We start from the raw sequence: 20,982 nt of genomic DNA, 5'->3' as shown, positions 1-20,982 counted from the left end.
TGCGAAGTGTGTGGAGTTAAGGGAAGGGAAGGGGATTCGTAAAGAGAAAAAGCTGTGGTTTGGGGAGAGTTTATAAGAGTTTAAGAGAAGGGAAGGATGGAGAAGTTCTAGGAGGAAAGACTTCATCTTTACCAGGGTCTGGGAAAGATTCCATGCTTTCTCCCTGGATTTTGGGAACATTGTAAAGTGGCTCACAAATCATTCTAAGAGAAGGAAGTGGTTGTGCAGCGGCCACCACGTGGAAACCAGCCCCTCCCTCACCTGGTGGTACTTTGCTAGGCTTGCAGAGTTAAAGAAAGGGGAGGGGTATTCTTAAAGAAAAAAAAAAGCAAGTTGTGCTTTGGGGAAAAAGTTTAGAAGTTCAAGAGAAGAAAGAACCTTTAAGGGAAAGAGTGAGAAGTTAGAGGAGGGAAGATTTCCTATCCTTATGCTTTCTCCCTGGGTTGGGGGAAGGGTTGGTGGGTTGGACACGTGGTGGTCTCAATCCCATCACCATCTTGTTAAGACTTTGAACCCTAGGGGCAGCCAGGTGGCGTAGTGGATAAAGTACCAGCTCTGGAGTCAGGAGTACCTGGGTTCAAATCCAGTCTCAGACACTTAATAATTACCTAGCTGTGTGGCCTTGGGCAAGCCACTTAACCCTGTTTGCCTTGCAAAAAACCTAAAAAAAAAAAAGACTTGAACCCTAGACTGTGTCTACCTAAGTGCCCCACCCACAAGTGGACAAGTGACTTGTCCAAGGTCACACAGCTAAGCAATCACCAAGTATACAAGGCCTGGCCTGAACCCAGGTCTCCCCACTCCAGGGCCGGTGCTCTGTCCACTGAGCCACCCAGCAGCCCCCTAACATTCAAATTACTTTTCAGAGTTCTTTAAAACCATTAAAAGCTCAAGTGCTTAAGCCTTAAAGGGAAAGATCCTTCCACAGGTGGGATGTGTGATTGAGAAAGAAAAAAAATATTTAAGATCCAGGGGTTAAGAGACTCCTTTATTGAAAGGAAATCACGTTTAATGAATATATGTTGGCCACATGGCATGAATGATAACTCGTATTGTTTAAACTAGAGTTTTGGGAAGCACACGAGGGTTTTAAAAAAGGGATAATAGTGTTGTAACATTCTGACAAAATTTGTACAAAATGGGAGGAATTAAATAATCTAGATTGTTAAATTAGTTTGGGATTAAACTATTTTAACACTATTGGAACTTTTGCAAGGAGTTATGTGGTTTGGGATTTTAAACTCTATTGTAACACCTTTGGGTTAAAGAAAAGTGGTATTATGTTGCTAAGAAGAGAAATACCTAGGTTATCAAGGATGTTTACTGATTTATTTTGGGTAAAAGCTCTAATTGGTTTTAATGTTAAGTTTAATAATGCTAACGATTGTATTTTTATTTTGGATAGAGCTTTTGGAATGTGAGTACTGGATTCTCTGTATGAGGTACTCTAAAGTTTTTATCAAACTAAACTGTTGGGAAGTTAGTTGAGTTGTAATTACATTGGGATTTTAAATGTGTCATGTATGAGATCGGATTCTGAGAATTTGGATAAAGACACAAAAGTGTAAAGAACATGGGATATTCATTTTGCTCTTGTTCTAAGAAAAATGAGGTGTTTAAATAAGAATCTTAATATTTAATGTATAATAACAATGTATGTTTAATTTTAAAGAATTCAAGACTGTAGACTTCTCTTGGTAACTGCAGGCAGCTGATGAGGGGGCTCTGAACAAGTAGCAATTGTGGGCCCTATTGTAAGGTAACTTATTGATGAATAATATGTGTTTTGTGATATTCTTTTGTAACTGCAAAGAGATTATATTTGCAATATTAAGTTATCTCTTGTGAATATGTTTTTAAAATACTGTATTGTTAAAGCCTGGGATTAAGGTGATTACTTTGAAGGGAAATAAGGAAAATGTGAAAAAGTATGACCCCTTCTGGGATAGATCTATGGGTGCATGAATAATGTAACAATGGAGGGATTGCTTTGTACAACCTAGTAATTTGTGTGTCACTCTGTTACTCTTATTGCTGTTCTATTATAATGAAATTAATAATAACACAGTTGGAAATGTAAGGCTACTTAAGATGTTTTAATGGTTTTAAAGAACTCTGAAAAGTAATTTGTATGTTAGGGAGCGGCTAGATGGCTCAGTGGATAGAACACAGGCCCTGGAGTGGGGAAACCTGGGTTCAGGTTAGGCCCTGGATACTTGGTGATTACTTAGCTGTGTGACCTTGGACAAGTCACTTCACCCAATTGCCTGGGGAAAAATATGTATGTTGGGTGGTTAGTAGGTAAACAAGTTTATGTATATAAGTTTCTAGCTATGTATGTGAATTGGGAATATTTTGGATCTATATATGTATATTCCAAAGCACTGGTTGTTTGCTTTTAAGTAAAAGCACTATATAATATAGGAAAGATAAACACAAGATAATTTGATGTTTCTCTGTGCAATCTCCTGGACAAAGGAGGCACTTATTTGTTCTAAGGTACAACAGACTACAAGAAGGTTTCTCTAGCCAAGGGGAATGTGATAGACCATCTTTATGTACAGATAGCGTAGATATGATTTCAAACAAAGGGATGTCTCTAGTAAGAGGTGCCAGTCATAATTAGAATATCAGGTTTTAGGCAGAGACCCAAGAAGGACAATCAAGGTAGGGGTTTCATTAATTGGGGATCCATTAAGATTATAATTGGAATTTAGTGAATTGTATTCACTGGAAGTTCTAACTAGGTAAAACAACCATTTAAGATCACAGGACTTTTAATTTTCTCTTATGTCAGATACCAGGATGGACAACAAAAAGAAATGCTACTGGGTAAACGTCATGTTCTTGGAGCCAAGGAAGCCAATGGGCCAAGGATGTCAGGTGAAAGGGATGGGCAGCTGAAGGGGCAGCTTCTCAGTATGGCCAAGGTTGGACCCCTTTGACTTGATTTCCCTAAAATGACATGCAGATAATAGCTCACCTGGAAGAATAAATCTGGCCTAAGACATTTGACCTTACCCATGTGACCTCTGCCTGGATACTGATATTCAATACTCATAAAGGAAATTTCCTTTAATGTGCTGGAAAGTTTTAGGTAAATTAGATCTAATAGCCAGAGATGGGTTAGGTGTCTGGCTCTGACACCTACTATCAGCTACATGCTTAGATAGGAATTGAGTTTCCTTAGTTTTTGTATTAGAGGGAACATTTAGGTAAGAAGAATGGGAAATTCTTAAGATAATTATAGTTTCAAGTTCTAGTTTAAGGAAAGGAGAGTGAGTTAGATAAGTATACCAGGAAAAAAAAATATGGGAATATTTGAGGAAAAAAAAATATGGGAATATTTGAGGAAAAAAAATTCATTTTGGTTAAGGATGTCATTAAGGAATCGTTGTTGTAATGAGAACAAAGGTTAAAATTGTTTTATTTTAAGCCCAATACTGGGTACTCTTAGAACAAGGACAACTGTTGAATGTATGTGTATGGAGCAAACTCCCATTGAGAATGATCACATTGACTCAAGCTTGTGAGTTTGCTCATGTAGTAAAAAAACTAATGAAAGTTTGTGTTAAAAGTGAACTATGTGTGTCAATATGACAATAAGGCAAAAAGCAAATTGTAATAAGCTCCAGAATCTCATTGTTTAGTGATGGAAGCATGTGTTTTGATCTGAATAAGATGTTAAGCAGTTTCTCTACCAGAAGCCAAGGTCTCAAGGAGTCAGAGCTGGAGAGGACTTTTTGGAATATATTCAGAAGCTGCTGAAGGACACTGGATGCCTCCAAGGGAGAAGAGAAGAGAGGAGAGACACTGGACCAGTTCATATCCACCATCTCTCACCTATGTTCACATAGTTTATCTGTAATTCCCCCTTGACTCCATAAGTGTGACACCCCTTTTCCTTATGGAAAGGAGGGGAGGCAGAGTGAAAATGTTCTCCATTGAGAAAGAAAAAGCAAGATTATTGGGTGGCATTATTATAGCTATGTGAGTCAAAATAGGGAATGAGTCCTATCTCTGATTTAGACAACAGGGTGTTAGTAAAGGTGGGAGGAGAGTCTAGCTGGCAGAAGTCAATGCCCAGTCTTTTGGTATGGCTGTTGGACTCACCATACATAGTTCACAGCGGTTTGAGAATTGGCCTTGGGTACCCCAGGGTCTGGCCTAGATTCTCAGTCCCTGGTCAGAGGTGCTTGGTGGCACAAGATTCTGATCCAGAGGAGAGAGATACCAGTGGCATGTGACTGAGTCAGTTCAAGATGACTATTGTTTATAAGTGATGGGCCAGGATATTTGCCTGGGGAGTAGCAAATACCTGGACATGTCCAGAAGCAGGACACATAAATTCAGGACTGTACAACTTAGAGATAGGTAGCCTCAGACTCATGTGAGAATAATGATGGCACCTGGATCCCTTGTAACTGGGGCATTTGCTAAGGGAAACTGATTATAAGTTAGTATAGACTTGCAAGGAAAGTGCTGAAATGGCCATTTGCAAGAAAGATAATTTAAGGAGCATCACTAGGTATATTAGCTATTCTTAGGGTTGATCCAATGGCTCAAAATCAGAAATTTAGTTTGGATTTTGGAGCCAGGAAGATATTTCTAAATACATTGGTATAAAAACTTGCAGTGGAAGGAGGTACAGCAACTTTGGAAATGTACCTATTATCATCATATATGGCCTATTTAAGAGGGCCCCTTGGAAGTAAAGAGGAGGAACAGTATTATCCATTTGTTGGAAACTATTCCTGGAAGACCAACTAGCACTAGAGAGACGTTATTGGATTTGTAGGACTAATGGCTAGACCCAGTGGTCCAGTGAGTTATCTAGACTTAAGGGCCTACTACCTGGGTACAAGATGGGAGTTGGCGCTATGGAAGCCCAGTTTATCCTGAATAGACTAATAAGACTCCAAATTGTAGTGGAAAAATTACCAGTCACACAGCTAGGGCTGTGGACTTGCTGGCTGACCAAACAAGAGAGGCAAGTATTCAACTTGTTACTAAACTACCTACTGGCCGAGGAAGGAGGAGGCTGCAGTAAACTGAGCTTGTCAAGCTGCTGCCTAAAGATAGATGACAATGAGCAGGTGGTAAAGAAGATAACCAGGGATATTAGAAAGTTGGCACATGTTCCAGTCCAATTCTGGACAAGCCCATTTAGTACCTCTTGGATGAATTGGTTTACTGGTTCATGATGGAAACAGTTACTGAGTATCTTACTATTGGCCTTAAGTGGGAGAATCCTATTAGCCATGTGCGTCTCCCATGTATGATTCAGTTAATAATTCAAATAGTACAAGATTCTATCAGAAAATTAGGACTGGTGTATAGCTCTAATAAGGAAGAGGTAAAGATATCAATAGAGAAAGTCAGTAATCCTATTGAGGATGAGGATTGTGAATAAATTTGAGGAAGACACTGATGGTGAAGTGTAAAGACCAAACTGTTATTAAAAAGAAAAGTGGGGGGGAAGTTGTGAGGAATGTAGAGTGTTGGTCTTCATAGGATAGAGGGGAGCCCTTAGAGAATCCATTACAAAGGAGGAATGGCCCAGCCAATCACAGGACTGGAAGAGTTTTCCTAATCCCACTCCAGGGATACCAAACTGGCTCTCAACTGGTCAAGAGTGACCTAGAGATCTTGACCTAATGCTACTGAGTCTGCGCAATTAGGCAATTGAATATTAACCCACACACCCCCTGTGACAAATGGGGTTCATTAGCCTATCATGCATCATATAATGTGGGGGGGGAATCATATTAGGGTCATATCATGGAATGGGTGGACCTTTTAGATTGCAACTCAAACTCTGACAGCCTACGAACACCCAAGACGGAGAGAAAAGAGTTTCTGAAGACCATAAATTACCTGACTTTGAATACAAATTCATGCTTCACCCCTAGGTAAAGTACCCATACCTTGTAAGGTGTATCTTGCAAGGTTCGTGAATAAAATGTACAATTTTCTCTCACTCTAGCAGGTTTTTCTTTTCATTCATTTATAACAAGCATTTCCGAATTATTATATTTAGGGATGGCAACTAGAAGTCACAGTAGATAGCATATCAAGACTAGAGTCGGGAAGACTCCTCTTCCTGAAATCAAATCTTACTTCAGACACTGCCCAGCTGAGTGACCCTGGACAAGTCACATAACCCTGTTTGCCTCAATTTCTTTATCTGTCAAATGAGCTGGAAAAGGCAAAGGCTCCAATCTTTGCCAACACAATCCCAGAAGGGGATTGAAAAAATGGACACAACTAAAAAATCCCTTAACAACAAAATGAAGGGATAAGTAGCTCTTAAAGGTTCTATTTAGAAATTTTGTATGCAATTCCCACACAGAGGGAATGTCAAAGGAAGAGACAGTTATCTCCTGTCTATGTTTATCCTCTTTATGATCTAATCTATTACTTTTGGGGTAATAGAGCAACCAGATTTAAAGCAATTAAAAGTTTAAAAAAGAGAGAGAGAGAGAGAGAGAGAGATTCCAGGATTAGGCCAGGTAAAGATTTAAATACTTAAAATAGATACATACAAAAGAGCCTCCAAAAGGTACCATGAGCAAAAATTACATAAATCTTCTCCCATTGAGAAAGTAAGCCACTAACATTTATGAATCTCTAAAGTGGCAGGGCACTGGGTTCAGGTCTAGATATATCAAGAAAGTTAAAAGCCAATTTGTCACTCTCAATTTACAATCTGATGGGATGAACATTAAGAATGGCATTTCAGGGGGCAGCTAGGTGGCACAGTGGATAGAGCATGAGCCCTGGAGTCAGGAGTACCTGAGTTCAAATCCAGCCTCAGACACTTAATAATTACCTAGCTGCGTGGCCTTGGGCAAGCCACTTAACCCCATTTGCCTTACAAAAACCTAAAACAACAAAAGAAAAAAAATTAAAAAAAAAAAAAAGAATGGCCTTTCAGGAGAGATAGAATAGAATAAATGAGAGTAGGGAGAAATAGAGTGCAAGTACAGCTAGTAATAGCAACTGTGGGAAAAATATTGAAGCAACTTCTCTGGTGTACTTATGATAAAGAAAGCAATTCACCCCAGGGACAGAGCCATTGAAATATGAACACAGAAGTACAATTTTTTTTTCTCTCTTCTCTCTTTATTCTTGAGGTTTCTCATCTTCTCTGGAGGAGGGGGGGGTTATGTTTACTCTTATAACACATTCAATTTACATCGATGTATAGCATGGAAACAATGTAGAGAATATCAGACAGCCTTCTGTGGGGAGGGGGGAGGAAATTGTAAAATTCAAAACCTTACATATTACTATTGTATATAATTGGAAAACAAATAAAATGTTAAAAGATCAAAAAAAAAGCAAAAAAGAAAGAAAAGGAACTATGTTTTACCTTTAAAAAGAAAAAAGGATGGCCTTTCAGGACATCTTAACTAACTAAACTTGACTGAAAAGAGCTAAATTCAGTAAATGAAAGGATTGGTTGCTCAAAATGCACACACATCTGGGGCGGCTAGGTAGCGTAGTGGATAAAGCACCGGCTTTGGAGTCAGGAGTACCTGGGTTCAAATCCACTCTCAAACACTTAATAATTACCTAGCTGTGTGGCCTTGGGCAAGCCACTTAACCCCATTTGCCTCGCAAAAAAAAAAAAAATCAAAACCTAAAAAGAAAAAAATGTGCACACAACATCTTTTCACCAAAAGTGAAAAATACTATCTCTACAGTGTAAATATAGAAACATAAAAGCGTTTTATTGTTTCTGTTAGGAAAACTATGGAGAAATAATACTTTGAACAGAAGTAAGACTGGGAGATATCAGTAAAATAAAAAATAAAGATGTTTCCTTTCTTTCTACACCCTAAATTAATTTGAAGAGTCTTTACATGGAAATAATTTAGGAGGTAGGAACAACTGAGTTTTAGCTTTTTCTATAGCCTTTGGGAAACCAGTAAATATCATAGCCTTATCTGGTGGACTTCAAATTGGAAGGCATCTCAATTCATCAACTAATCCTACACCTTCAATTGATACACATGGAAATCAAATTCCAAAGCATTTAAAAAATTTTCCTAAAATCTCATAAGTATTAAGTAGCAAGACCAAGACTTGAATCCAGCCAGCTTCTCTGATTACAAACCCAGAGTTCTTTTCCAATATATCATACTATTTTGTTTTCCAAAGCAAGAGAAAGTGAACACTATTGATTTATCAATATTTTTTTTGCAAGGCAATGGGGTTAAGTGACTTGCCCAAGGCCACACAGCTAGGTAACTGTTAAGCGTCTGAGGCCGGATTTGAACACAGGTACTGCTGAATCCAAGGCCAGTGCTCTATTCACTGTGCCACCTAGCCTCCTTGATTTATCAATCTTAATAGATACTGAACCAATCAGTGAAGCTAGCTATCACAAGAGAATATTAATTACAATGTCCTATGTTTATATAACACTTTAGAGTTTACTACACACTTTCCTAATAATAAATAATAATCACATAATATAATAACATATTTATATGTTTTGTAATTTCAAAGAGTGCTTTAGACATAAACAGCCTGTGAAATATATAAGTATTACCATCCTCACTTGACACTTACTAGCTGTGTGACCTTAGCAAGTCATGTAACCTATCATGCAAAAAACAAGAAAAAAAAGTACTAGCTAGAAACAATCCCAAATCATCACAGTTTAGAACCCCATAATCCATATCTTTATCTATAATCTGATATTAATTGTTACATGTGAAAAACTTAAAAAATTTTATTTTATCATTTAGGGGAAGTTCAGACAAATGTGGAATAAGACAAAACAAAAGAATTTTCTCTGCTTTTCTTGATTCATTTTCTTCTAACTTGTTTAGTATTTTTTTGGCTAAGATTTTATCTCATTCTATATTTAGTAGAAGGTTTTGTTGAATTATTAAATTTTTTTAAAAAATGTAATATTAGTATTAGTTTTATTCTAAAAGTGCAGATTAGAGTCAAATCTACAGACAAACACACCCATAGCAAACCTCACTTTCTCAATACTGTATCTACATCATTAGTCTCCTGAATTCTCTCCTAGATTCATACTAAACCCTAAGATTTCATTATGATGTGAAGGTGATCCTGGGTTCTCTACAGTTATGTCAGCAAAGGATAAGCTCTCACAGGTCCTAGACCAAGATTTAAAGGTTTCAATTCAAATAAAAAGCAGACACAAACTACAATACAAATCTATTTTCTGAAGACAGGACTGGCTAGTGGCAGTGTCAGAGGAATGAAAAAGGCATATAGAGGTGTTACAAATCGAAAATCAACAGACCTTCACCATAAATTGGCAATGGAGGAATGAAGAGAATGAGGAATGGAATATGAACTGTCCATGCCTGCCTTTTCCTGATAATGGTAGTTTCAAGGCCATTTGGAAGTTAAAATGTTTTTATTGACTCCTTCAATGTTTTGATGTCTTTTTTCATCTTTTTCACTAATCCAGAATCTCAAAACCAAAAAGTCTTGAATACAGGACAAAAGACAAAAATCCAAATTAAAGGTGAAGTGAAGAAAATGTGGGTGAGCAACAATCTTAGTCCAGAAACTAGTGGGCTCCAAATCACAATTCTGATAGTATTAAATAATGATCATCTGAATAACACTGGAATTAAACTTCAACATTTGGTACTTGTACACAGCTGGAAATCTGACTTGGATTAAGAGGTAGAACACTTGTCTCATAGTAAATTATCCCCATCTAATCCCTCAATGCAAAATAAGACAAATTAGAAACTAAGAATTTAAAACTATCCTCCATTGCCTAGAATGTCTTGACTATTTTCTCAATTTTAAACTAGAGGGGCAGCTAGGTGGCATAGTGGATAAAGCACCGGCCTTGGAGTCAGGAGTACCTGGGTTCAAATCCAGTCTCAGACACTTAATAATTACCTAGCTGTATGGCCTTGGGCAAGCCACTTAAACCCCATTTGCCTTGTAAAAACCTAAAAGAAAAATTTTTTTTTAACTAGAAAAACTGATCTAAGTGGAAAAAAATATATCAAACAGGATTTAAGAAAGCAGGAAAAGTACAACTGAATGTGTAGTAGATTTTGAATTGGAGGCCATAGATTTGAAAACTAGTAAGGCCACTTATTTTTGCAAATGACCATAGAAAAATTACTCCCTTTTTCTGTATCTCAGTTTACTCATCTGTATATAGGGGGTTAGACTAAATAATCTCTAAGGATGCTTCCAACTCTAAACCCAGAATCAGACACCATTTTCCAAAATGTAATCTCATTCTTTACTAGGCAGAATAAAAAGAGATCTAATTACTAGGGATCTATACTAGACAAATCAATTAGGCTGCTGTGAAGATAGATAGATACACAGACAGACAGACAGACAGACAGACAGGCAGGCAGACAGACAGACAGGCAGGCAGGCAGGCAGACAGATAGATATTCAAAGACATAATGTCAAAGAAAACCCCAGAAAAATAGTGCATTTGGGTCAAATCTTTTTCTAAGAATGCACTTTCTATTTGCATCATTATTTTAGCCTTTTTTGTTCTTCCTGATACCAAAAGTACCAATTCCGAATTGCTCCCCTACTAACTAAAGTCTGTATACAGCTTTTATTTTTTTCTTTTTGAGGCCAAGGGTATTAAGTGACTTGCCCAGGGTCACACTGGCTAGTTAGTAGCTGAGGTCAAATTAGAACACAGGTCCTTCCTAAGGCCAGCACTGTGCCACCTAAGCTACCACTTGTATACACAGCTTTAAGGATACACTATCAATCTTTTTAATAGAAGTTGCATGCAAATAAGGTACCATTGGGGCACCTAGGTGGCACAGTGGATAGAGCAGGAGCCCTGGAGTCAGGAGTACCTGAGCTCAATTCCTTCCTCAGACACTTAATAATTGCCTAGCTGTGTGACCTTGGGCAAGCCACTTAACCCAATTTGCCTTGCAAAAAAAAAAAAATATATATATATATATATATATATATTTATACACACACACACACACATAAAATAAGGTACCATGTCCCAGCTTCCTCCAGTTCCTAAAAGGTAACTTACACAAACATCTCTGTTGCAGTATTCCCTGAATACTAATCTAAACAAATGACTTGCTTCCTAGAAAATCTATTGGTTGAGGTAATAGTATACCTCATAGATTGACACTTAAAGGCTAATATTAGATAGAATACTTCGAAGATATCTTATGTAGAATATTTTCAGTTACAGGAAAATTAATATTTCCCTTAAATATGCCCTTAACTTATAAAACAAAGTCAAAAAGCCTTTTAATTTATATTTATAGAACCAAAAGGCTCTGTGCAATAAACTAAAGGAGCTAGTGACACCTAGTGTCAAGTCTCTATACTACATCCTACAAAGTATCAATACTATTTTCAATAAACTGGCAAAGTAAAAGATACTTTATTTTAATCAATATTATTGATAAATTTGTGATGAAAATAATAATTTTTATATAAATTCCCAGAATTAAACTCCTTTGTCTTGGGACTTTTAATCCTCTTAAGGAATAGCTTTAAAAATATTAAACATATAATAAATATTATATACAATATCACATAGTCAGGCAAATACTTTACCCGATTTTTTCATATTGTACTTTTTGAATATTTTTCCATAACAATGCCAAAAACTCCATCAAGTTTAATCCTTAAATTCTCTTAGAAAATGCATAGACCCTTTATATTAGAACATATGCCTTGGACTTGCAATAAGGATGAACAATAAACAGAGTCAAAATAAAAGAACAAGTAGGTTTGTATTTGGGAATCTGTAAAAAAAAAAAGCTTTTAATGACCTCATACTTTTCCCAAAACAAAAACTGAACTTTCTTAATACCAAGAATTCTCCAGTGATGGTAAATGGCTCACCAAGTATAGAACTGTCTCTGAAGGATCATACTGTGATAGCTCACCCAACTAATATTGATAATTTAAACTTCCCCTTAAACCTAACATGGATAAAACCAAATGTTCCTAACTGAACAGTATTGATTATTCAATATCTAATAATGAATCCAACACTTTCAAGTACCAAGTACTTGAAATCACAACACTTTCAAGTACTTGAAAAAGTACAACAATTTTTAAAAATCAATCCTCTTTCCCTCCATATATCCAATTGAATCTTCCTGTTTGACATCCACCTTACTCCTTTCTGTTCCTATAGATTCTATCCACCTCATAGCTCAACTCAGCAAACATTTTAAAATTATCAACTAGATGCTAGGAATCAAGACAAAAATTAAAGTCCTAATCCTCAAAGAATTAAATTTTTGTGGGGAAGATACAGCATATACAAATAAAAGTACACACAAGTTAATCTGAGAAGGGAGAGAGAACATCAACAATTGGGTGATCAGGAAAAACCTTCACAGAGAAGATATTTCATAAGCTGAGCCTTGAGGAAAGAAGACAAGGATTCCAAGAGGCAAAGGTAAAGAGGAAGAACATTCTATGAACAGAGAATCAGCAGGTGATAAAGTATAGAGATGAAAGAGGGAATGCTGAGATAAGAAAGCAGCTAACAGTTCAGTTTAGTTAGAAAACTGAGTGTAAGATTGAATAATATGAAATAAGTCTGCTCCAAAAACTCAATTATAGTATTAATGGTATTTCATAATATCATATAATATCATTTGATATTACAAACACCATTTGATAATGCCGATTATCAAAAGGGTGACAACATAATTTGATAAAAATAATTACATTCATTTGTAATTTATGTATATACAGGAGAAAGGTCAAAAATAACACAAACCTCAACCTATATCAAAGAGCAACAGTTATTAAAACTACCTATTACTGGCTAAAAAATAGTGAGGTAAAGATCAATGCAACAAACTGGACAAAAGAGAAGCACAATCAATTGAACACAATAATGTGAAATATCAATTAATGTGAAAAATCAAAAAAATAAGATTTAGGAAAGAGCTCCTCATCTAATAAAAATTTGTTAAGAAAATCGGAATGCAATTAGCACACGAGTACTGCAAGGGATAGGAGCTTCTAGAATCCAACTTCTGCTGCTGTCTTTGCTGGAATTCTCGGGATGTCAGGACCTCAACATGGACATGGTTAATGACCTGGGAATGTTCCTGAGAGGATAATTACTATGGACTGTATTACTTACTCAGAGTAATTTCATTCTATGCTTGACCAGAAAAACAACTTTACAATCCAAAATTTTACAGATGGCAAGATCATGCCAGAACTGTGATCTTATGAATGGGTAAAAGGAGTCTGAAATGATTTGGTATGATAGAGATGGGAAGTATCAGAAACTTACTGGAACTGTCCTGAATCCCTAGCATGAATGTACCAATGATAAATGGTCTAGTTATGACATTGTAGTTAATAACTGGTTGGGCAAGAACTGCTCTTGTCTCCAAAGGTACTATTATCAGAACAAATACATGCCAGGGACCCAACAAGATTCCAAGTGAGAAATGTGCACCATCCCTGTTAAAGATTGTTGGGAAAATCGGTAATGAAGAGGCCTCAAAGGATCACAGCATCTACTGCCCAACATCTTCCCTTATTTTAAGTGACTACAATATTTGGTCCAGGGATTTCATTACCTAACAAATCCCAAAGAAACAATAAGAAAGTCCATGGGGACAAAATAATACAAAAGAACTGGAAACAAAATGAATAGCCATCAATTAGGAAAAGACTATTTAAAAATGTTACTTGTTATATAGGTTGCTTCTCTGGGTCAGAAAGGAGTAGAGATACGAGGAAAAAAGACACTAATAAAAATTTGTATAAAAGAAACAAGAGGCAAATAAATACATAAATTTTAAATAAGTTTAAACCACTTGAAAAGGATAAATGATGAACAATCAGGGTATGACCATGGCCAGGAACACTTTTTTGGCAACTCTCTAAGCCATTTGAAATACATAGTGACTTGAGTTGGTAGAAGATCACAATACCTCTAAAATCACATCCTCTAAGAATGCAAAATGGCCTATCAATGACTGCTTCTAGGGTGCTATTCTTTTTTTCTGTATAATTCCACATCATAATCAGTCCTGAAAAGTTAAGCAAGCTAACCAAATTGTAAACCAAGCAAAAAAATGACAACACTAAAATACTTATAGTAATGAGGACATAGGCAGCACAGACAGCAAACTCTTAAACTTAATTTTATTTATTTTTTTTTTGCAAGGCAAATGGGATTAAGTGGCTTGCCCAAGGCCACACAGCTAGTAATTATTAAGTGTCTTGAGACCGAATTTGAACCCAGGTACTCCTGACTCCAGGGCCAGTGCTTTATCCACTGCGCCACCTACCCACCCCTAAACTTCATTTTAATCAAGAATTTTAACCTCTGCCTAAATATACCTTTTCTCAGGCTGTTTCCAAAGACAGGATCTTATATTTCATCTTTTTACCTGTACACAGAGGTAGCTAATGAAGAATATAAATGATTATGCAAAGAAATCAACCATTAAAAAAATAATAAAAGGTCTCAATAATCCTGAAACTGGATAATTAACTCTGGAACTTTCCTGGAATATGAATTAGAAGGAGCCTCAGACATCACCCATGGTTATGAATCTATCCAAACCGTTCTTAAGTGTAAACCTCTGCAACATTAAACAGATGCAAGACTGGGAAAATCATTTCCCTTATTAACAAGATAACTTGAAACATAGTAATTCAATGGCATTGTCCCTCAGTTTCCTCCCTATAAAATGGGGATAACAGTCATATATAAATTTCCCCCTACTCCTAAAATGTTAAATGAGATAACATACTTTGTAAAAATGAAAATCCTTCTAGCATCACAAAGAAAAAAGTCATCTATTCTCCACATAGGGTAGGTTTATATTTGTCTTTTTTGTCCCCACTCCCAGCACAAGGGCTGGTAAATAATAAGCATTAATGCATGTTAATTGATTGGTCCAATGACAGAAAATAAACAATCCTCATAAAAAAGCTCACTTTGGACCAGATTTAGGTTTTAGGAAGTTTTTCCTCACAATGAGGAAAAATCTACCTTTGTACAATTTTAATTCATGGCTCCTATCTACGATGGAAAATATCAACTGTATCCAAAGAAAGAATTGAGTTTTAAACAAAGACCAAAGACTATTTTACCTTTAATTTAAACAAAAGTTATTATGTAATTTTGCTATCTCTTATATTTTATTTTTTCCTTAAGGATATGATCTCTCTCAACACATTTTTGATCTATAGCATGGAAACAATGTAAAGACTATCAGACTGCCTTCTGTGGGGAATGGGGGGAGGGAAGGGAGATTGGGGGGAAAATTGTAAAATTCAAAAAACAATTAAAAAAGATAGAGTCCACCCAAAATAAATACTAATGAATTACAAACAACTACCATAATTACAAGGAGGAAACAAGAAGAAAGCCAAGACAAATTAAGGACAGGTAGAATGTGCTCATTCCTACCAACACCCCAATCAAGTAAGTCACATGGCCTTCAGGTAAACAAAGCTCTAATTTGGCTTTCAAAATTCAAGCCCACTACGAACAAAAGAGTAAAGGTGTGTGTACTCAAAGAACCACAGATCCAGTGTTAGAGAAACCTATTACTGGGTCTGATCAGAAACCAAACCCACTGCATCCCCAAACTTTCTCATTTTCAGTCAATTTATATAACTTCCCTGGGATAATGATTAATAATACATTTACTGCCCAAAACGACCTTGACTTAACAAAGGGTATCCAGAATGGAGACAGCCCCCATCTACCTTATGACTATTTGGTAATTAATAAAAAGTCTGAGTGCTCTTTATGAAATTTTGGCATAGGGAATCAAAATTTAAATTTACATTGCCCTGAGCACAGCAATGAATATAAGATGAGACTGGTTCTTCCCATGCCAATACAGAAATGTCTATCCCCTCAAGCTACAATCTGTTTCCAGCATACAAAGCAACTCCCTGTACTATTCTCATAAATGACTAACCTTCCCTAAAGTCCACTGGGGCTCAGTTATAACTCAATAAAACAAAAGAAATACCAAAAGAAGCAATAACACATAAAATATCCTGCCAATTTTCAGGTAATCCACATCATGGGAACTCTATAATTATGAAATAATAAAGCTGACAGAGGTCACCTCAAAACTAAGACTCAGGAAAATAGCTTTTTTAAACTAAATGAAGCAACTAAATTGCCTTGATTTAAATATATATGTATAAATAGATATAAAATGTTATTCTATTCATATGTATATAAAGATAGAAGAACATTACCTGATATTATTTATTTTAAACTTAAGTACAATGTTAACACAAAATCTGTATTATAAGTTCTAAATTTAAACAAATTCAACCAGTCTCCTTAATGTCCAACCAAGTCATTGTATCTAGTGCACTAATATGCACACACACCAAACAGGATGACTTTTCAAAACAGCATGGACAAGTTTAGATATATTACATAAATTAACTTCCTGTAAAGTTTTAAGCTGAAACAAACTTCATACACTCACAGGTATACTCCAGATCTGCATTCCATCACTGTACCCAATCATTACAAGCAAAGGTGGTTCATTTCCAGTGCCATGTATTTCATGAAATTCCATATTTCTTGTTGTATCTATTTTAGAATTAAAATATTAAAGAGGAAAATTAAAGGAAAGGAAACTCAATTAAGGATACAATTTGAAGTTAAAAATTCCGAACACAAAAATATCAGAAAAACTAAAATTTTAAATCTGATTATCTTTTTTCTTTTAGGGTTTTTTTTTTTGGCAAGGCAAATGGGGTTAAGTGGCTTGCCCAAGGCCACACAGGTAGGTAATTATTAAGTGTCTGAGACCAGATTTGAACCCAGGTACCTGACTTCAGGGCCGGTGCTTTATCCACTGCGCCACCTAGCCACCCCTAAATCTGATTATCTTCTAAAGAAGATAGTATAATGAGGTAAAATAAGAAATGCAAATTTTTGATATAATAAGTGTCAATTTAAATGAATTCTGAAAAAGCAAACAGAGCACAAAAACAGAGAGCAAAACCAAGAACAGGCAAAATAATAAAAAGAAAAATCCCTCTGATCAAAGTAAATATATTCAAAAATCCAAGAAAAATGTCTAAATGTTTTGTTTATGATTTCCATAATCTGTGAATTTTATGAATTTTTTATTACAAACAATAAAAATAAAAGTAATTAAAATGTGTATATAAAAATCAGTATATGTATATGGCAAAAAAAATAAAATTTCAAATAAAAAAATAAAAAAGTAACAATATATCATATATGCTGTAGGAAAGAAGTTTGATACTAAATAGACTCTGGGGAATTCTGAGATGCTGGGATTTTGTAACCAAAGCAGTCTAGCATCAACCATCCTCCAAAAACTAATGAAATGTAGTCAAAAGAATAATTTTGCTCCTAATAAAATTTAACATGAGTTTAGTGACTTTATAATGATACTACTGATAATAATTTTTACCCACCACAATAAAATTCCTCACAATAAATAAAATAGGCATCAAAAATAATGCAAGCCAAAAGAGCCATTTTTATATAATACAACATAATGCCACAAAAGCCTAATTAAGAATCCTGGGAATCCTGGTAACTTTTCAATTCACAAACCCTTTCCATAAAGAGAAGGTTTTAAAAGTCATATTTCTGCCCACTGGGGAAGGGGTAGGGAACAGAAAGGGAGAGGGAATTGGACTCTAAAACCCTTGAAAAACTTCTGTCATGCCAAGAATGGGATACATCCTTGTATCACTGGGGAGGTTGAGGCTCCTGGATCACTTGAATCCAAGAGTTCTGAGCAGCAGTAGGACCAAAGCCAATCAAGTAAACTTATGACACCAGACTGGCAGATGAAATGGCCCAAGTCATAAACAGAGGAAAGAAGGAAAAGAGGATCTTTTAATCTGACTACATTTTTCAAATTACCAACTTTGATACTTTTTAAATATTATTTCCAACTGACAAAATTAGAAAATCAAAAGTTTTAAACAAACACATGTATTTTATATTATAGGAAAATTACATTTCTGTATGATCCTTTGACGCTCCTTAAACAAAAATATCTCTTTTAAATGTTTTCTCATTATTTAGGTCCTAACAAAACTTTGACTTGAGATTCAATTTTAAATTTCTCTGTAAATTTACTAGCTGTTTTACTAAAAAATCCCCATTCCCTGACCTCCCCTGACAGTGCACTCTGATATGCTACCATCCCAGGTGGTAAGGAAGCTGGGACTTTAGGTGGATCCTCAGCATCCTGCACCTGAAGAAATGCCTAGAAGTTCAGAGAAAAACCCCCATTCCTTCCCTCCAAGTCAAGGAGGAGGGCCTCCTTCCTTGCTTAGAGAAAAGGAGGAATACTGCACTTCCATACAAGGGAAGAACACCTCAGAAAAACCCTAGATGAACCACACTAAACTTCCAGGCATCAGGGCAATCCCTGACAGTCCTGGGACTGCCTAATTGGTTCCCCCTTAGCTGAGATCTAGAAATCTCCCTTCCTCTCCCTCAGGGATAACATAAATCCCTTAATAGAATTACTTTGTGCAGAGTTCCTTTATCTCCAATTAGGTTTCACTGTTGCTTTACTGGCATTCTTTGGCACAACTGCTGTATAACCAACCAGTGCCAGAGTGCCAATCTGGTGGCTGACAAAGTCTCCTGCAGTGACTCTTGGAATCATCCCTTCACACCTAAATACACATGAATCAGCCAAATGAGCAACAGGTCAAGCAAGTACCATTAGTACCTTCCATGAACTGCTGATCACATGAACACTATCACTAACTACCCTGACAACTGCAACTCTATAGTCTGGAATGCAAAGGCAACTTCAATACTATCTCCCATCCAGCCTTGAGTGGGCAAAGGTAAAGCTACTGAACCACAAGCTCTAGTGATAGGAACCCCTCTGCTCCCTAATTTTAGGTCATGAGCTACTGTTCCAAATAGGGATCAGTCAGCCAAGGAATTGCAAGAATATACTAATAAGCATGATTCTGTAATTCAGAACTTGGAAGCAAGGGCTTGATTCAACCTTTCTTCATTCAACTAGATCCCTACCCAAACTGCTGACCAACGCTGGGAGTAGGACACTTGTAGCCACACCAATAACCTGATGAACATGGAGCTATGACTCAGAATATGAAACCAATGGCTAGGGATCTCAACCTCATGCTTAAGCAATAGTGAACTCCTTCTCCCTTTTAGACCTGAGTGAAGACCAAGACTATATGGGCTCCAGGCATTCCTAGCAGTCAGGATCTGAACCACCTTCTCAGAAATCCTCTCTCGTATGGTCATGGCAAGGTCTGACCCTCCAAATAGTGTAAGTGATTACATCAGTTGTACTGCCAGTACCAAATTATTGTAATGAAGTTTAAAGGAATCTTTGGGTAAAAAAACTACAAATTAACACAGTTAATTTGGAGGAAATTTGGCAAATAAAATCAAGAGAATCTTAAAAACTCATTGTACAAGGGCCACATATTTCAGTCATTTATACTGGAAAGGTCAAAAACAATCAAAAATAAAGAGGAATAAAAAAGATAAATAATCAAAGTTAAATGAAGAAGAGCAAATTATAGAAAAAATTGGGAAAGGGATATTGGCAAGGAAACATGATGAAAAAAATGCAGGTTCAATCTTACATTTATATAATATTTTAAGGTATAAAAAGTACTTTCCCAACAACTATGGGGAATTGAGGACAATACCATTTTAAGAATTAGAAATTGCAATTCAGTCAGGATATGTGTTTTCTCTAAAGAAAAATAACTATTAAGTGTCAGAGTTAGGATTCAATTCCAAGTTTTTCTAAGTCCTTTATTTTCATTTTGCCAGCTTGTAATTCATTAAAGGAAGATATAAAATTATTTAAACATTATTAAATTATTAAACATTAAACATTAAATATGGCAGAAAAAAATTTTGTGAGAAGACAAAAGAGACACACTATTCAAGGATTTTACCAATGTCAAATACAAAGGAATAGAGTAGGCTAGGTGGCAAAGTGGATAGAGCACCGGCCCTAGAGTCAGGAATACCTGAGTTCAAATCCAGCCTCAGACACTTAATTACCTAGCTGTGTGGCCTTGGGCAAACCACTTAACCCCATTGCCTTGCAAAGAAACCTAAAAAAAAAAAAACCTCAAATACAAAGGAATCTTTATTGTATTAAAAGACAAAGGGACAGCTTCCCTGTGTCTACTTAATGAGACATTAAGAAATACAATTATTATGGGTCAATAGGCCAAAATGAAACACTGACTGGGCTCAAACCCCAGTGTCTTATTCTCAACAAAACAGTGTTAATAATAAATATTTCACTAGTTACCCATGGGATTGTTTTAAAGATGCCTGTTTATCAAATGGAAAAAAAATAAATAAGAGCCCTTATCATAGAGACAACCAACAATAGTTGTCAGTAGCTCACATGAAGCAAGTGCTTAAATAGCATCAAAAACATGGAAGATATTTATATCATGCTTTAAGACTAGCAAAGTGCTTTATCTATGTTCTTTCATCTATTTCTCACAAGAATTCTGACAGTATTTTTATTCCCCTTTTATAGATGAGAATATTGAGGCTCAGAAATATTAAGCTATAAGCCTAAGGTCAACTAACAAGTGTCTGAGGCAATATCTGTGCTGAGGCAGATAGGTCTCTGTTAAGATCAAACATCCCATGAAGAAATTCATAGAGAATATTGCTCCTCATCTTTTATGTGATTTGGCGGAGAGACTTAAAACATCTTTTTTTGTCGCTTCAGTGCATCAAATTTTTAAAATCTAAGGAGAAAGGATCAAATTTTCATCATTGAAGATTTTTGGAATTATAAATCCTTCACCAATATTTAACTTCAAACTCTTTTCATGAAATAATTTTTATTATTGGTATTTTCATTTCTCCCTTTGGTTCTAATTCTTCTTTTACAATATGAAAATATATTCAACATGACTATAACACGTATAACAATGTGAAATTATTCACTATCATAGAAGGGA

General features: G+C 35.9%; 1 protein-coding gene across 10 annotated transcripts in view; it reads right to left on the bottom strand.

Annotated features, from left to right (window-relative positions):
- The window catches only part of BCAS3 (BCAS3 microtubule associated cell migration factor), an 851,656-nt gene that overhangs the window by 807,859 nt on the left and 22,815 nt on the right, over positions 1-20,982 (bottom strand). For all 10 annotated transcript variants that reach the window (XM_074223544.1, XM_074223545.1, XM_074223546.1 and 7 more), the window contains exon 5: positions 16,479-16,585. In XM_074223544.1, coding sequence (XP_074079645.1) covers positions 16,479-16,585 — 107 coding nt within the window. The remainder of the gene's footprint in view (positions 1-16,478; positions 16,586-20,982) is intronic.

This window comes from Macrotis lagotis, chromosome 2, assembly GCF_037893015.1.
Source record: "Macrotis lagotis isolate mMagLag1 chromosome 2, bilby.v1.9.chrom.fasta, whole genome shotgun sequence".
Lineage (NCBI taxonomy): Eukaryota > Metazoa > Chordata > Mammalia > Peramelemorphia > Peramelidae > Macrotis > Macrotis lagotis.
The sequence above is the reverse complement of the archived record's forward strand: the minus strand, read 5'-3'. Positions and strand labels throughout refer to the sequence as shown.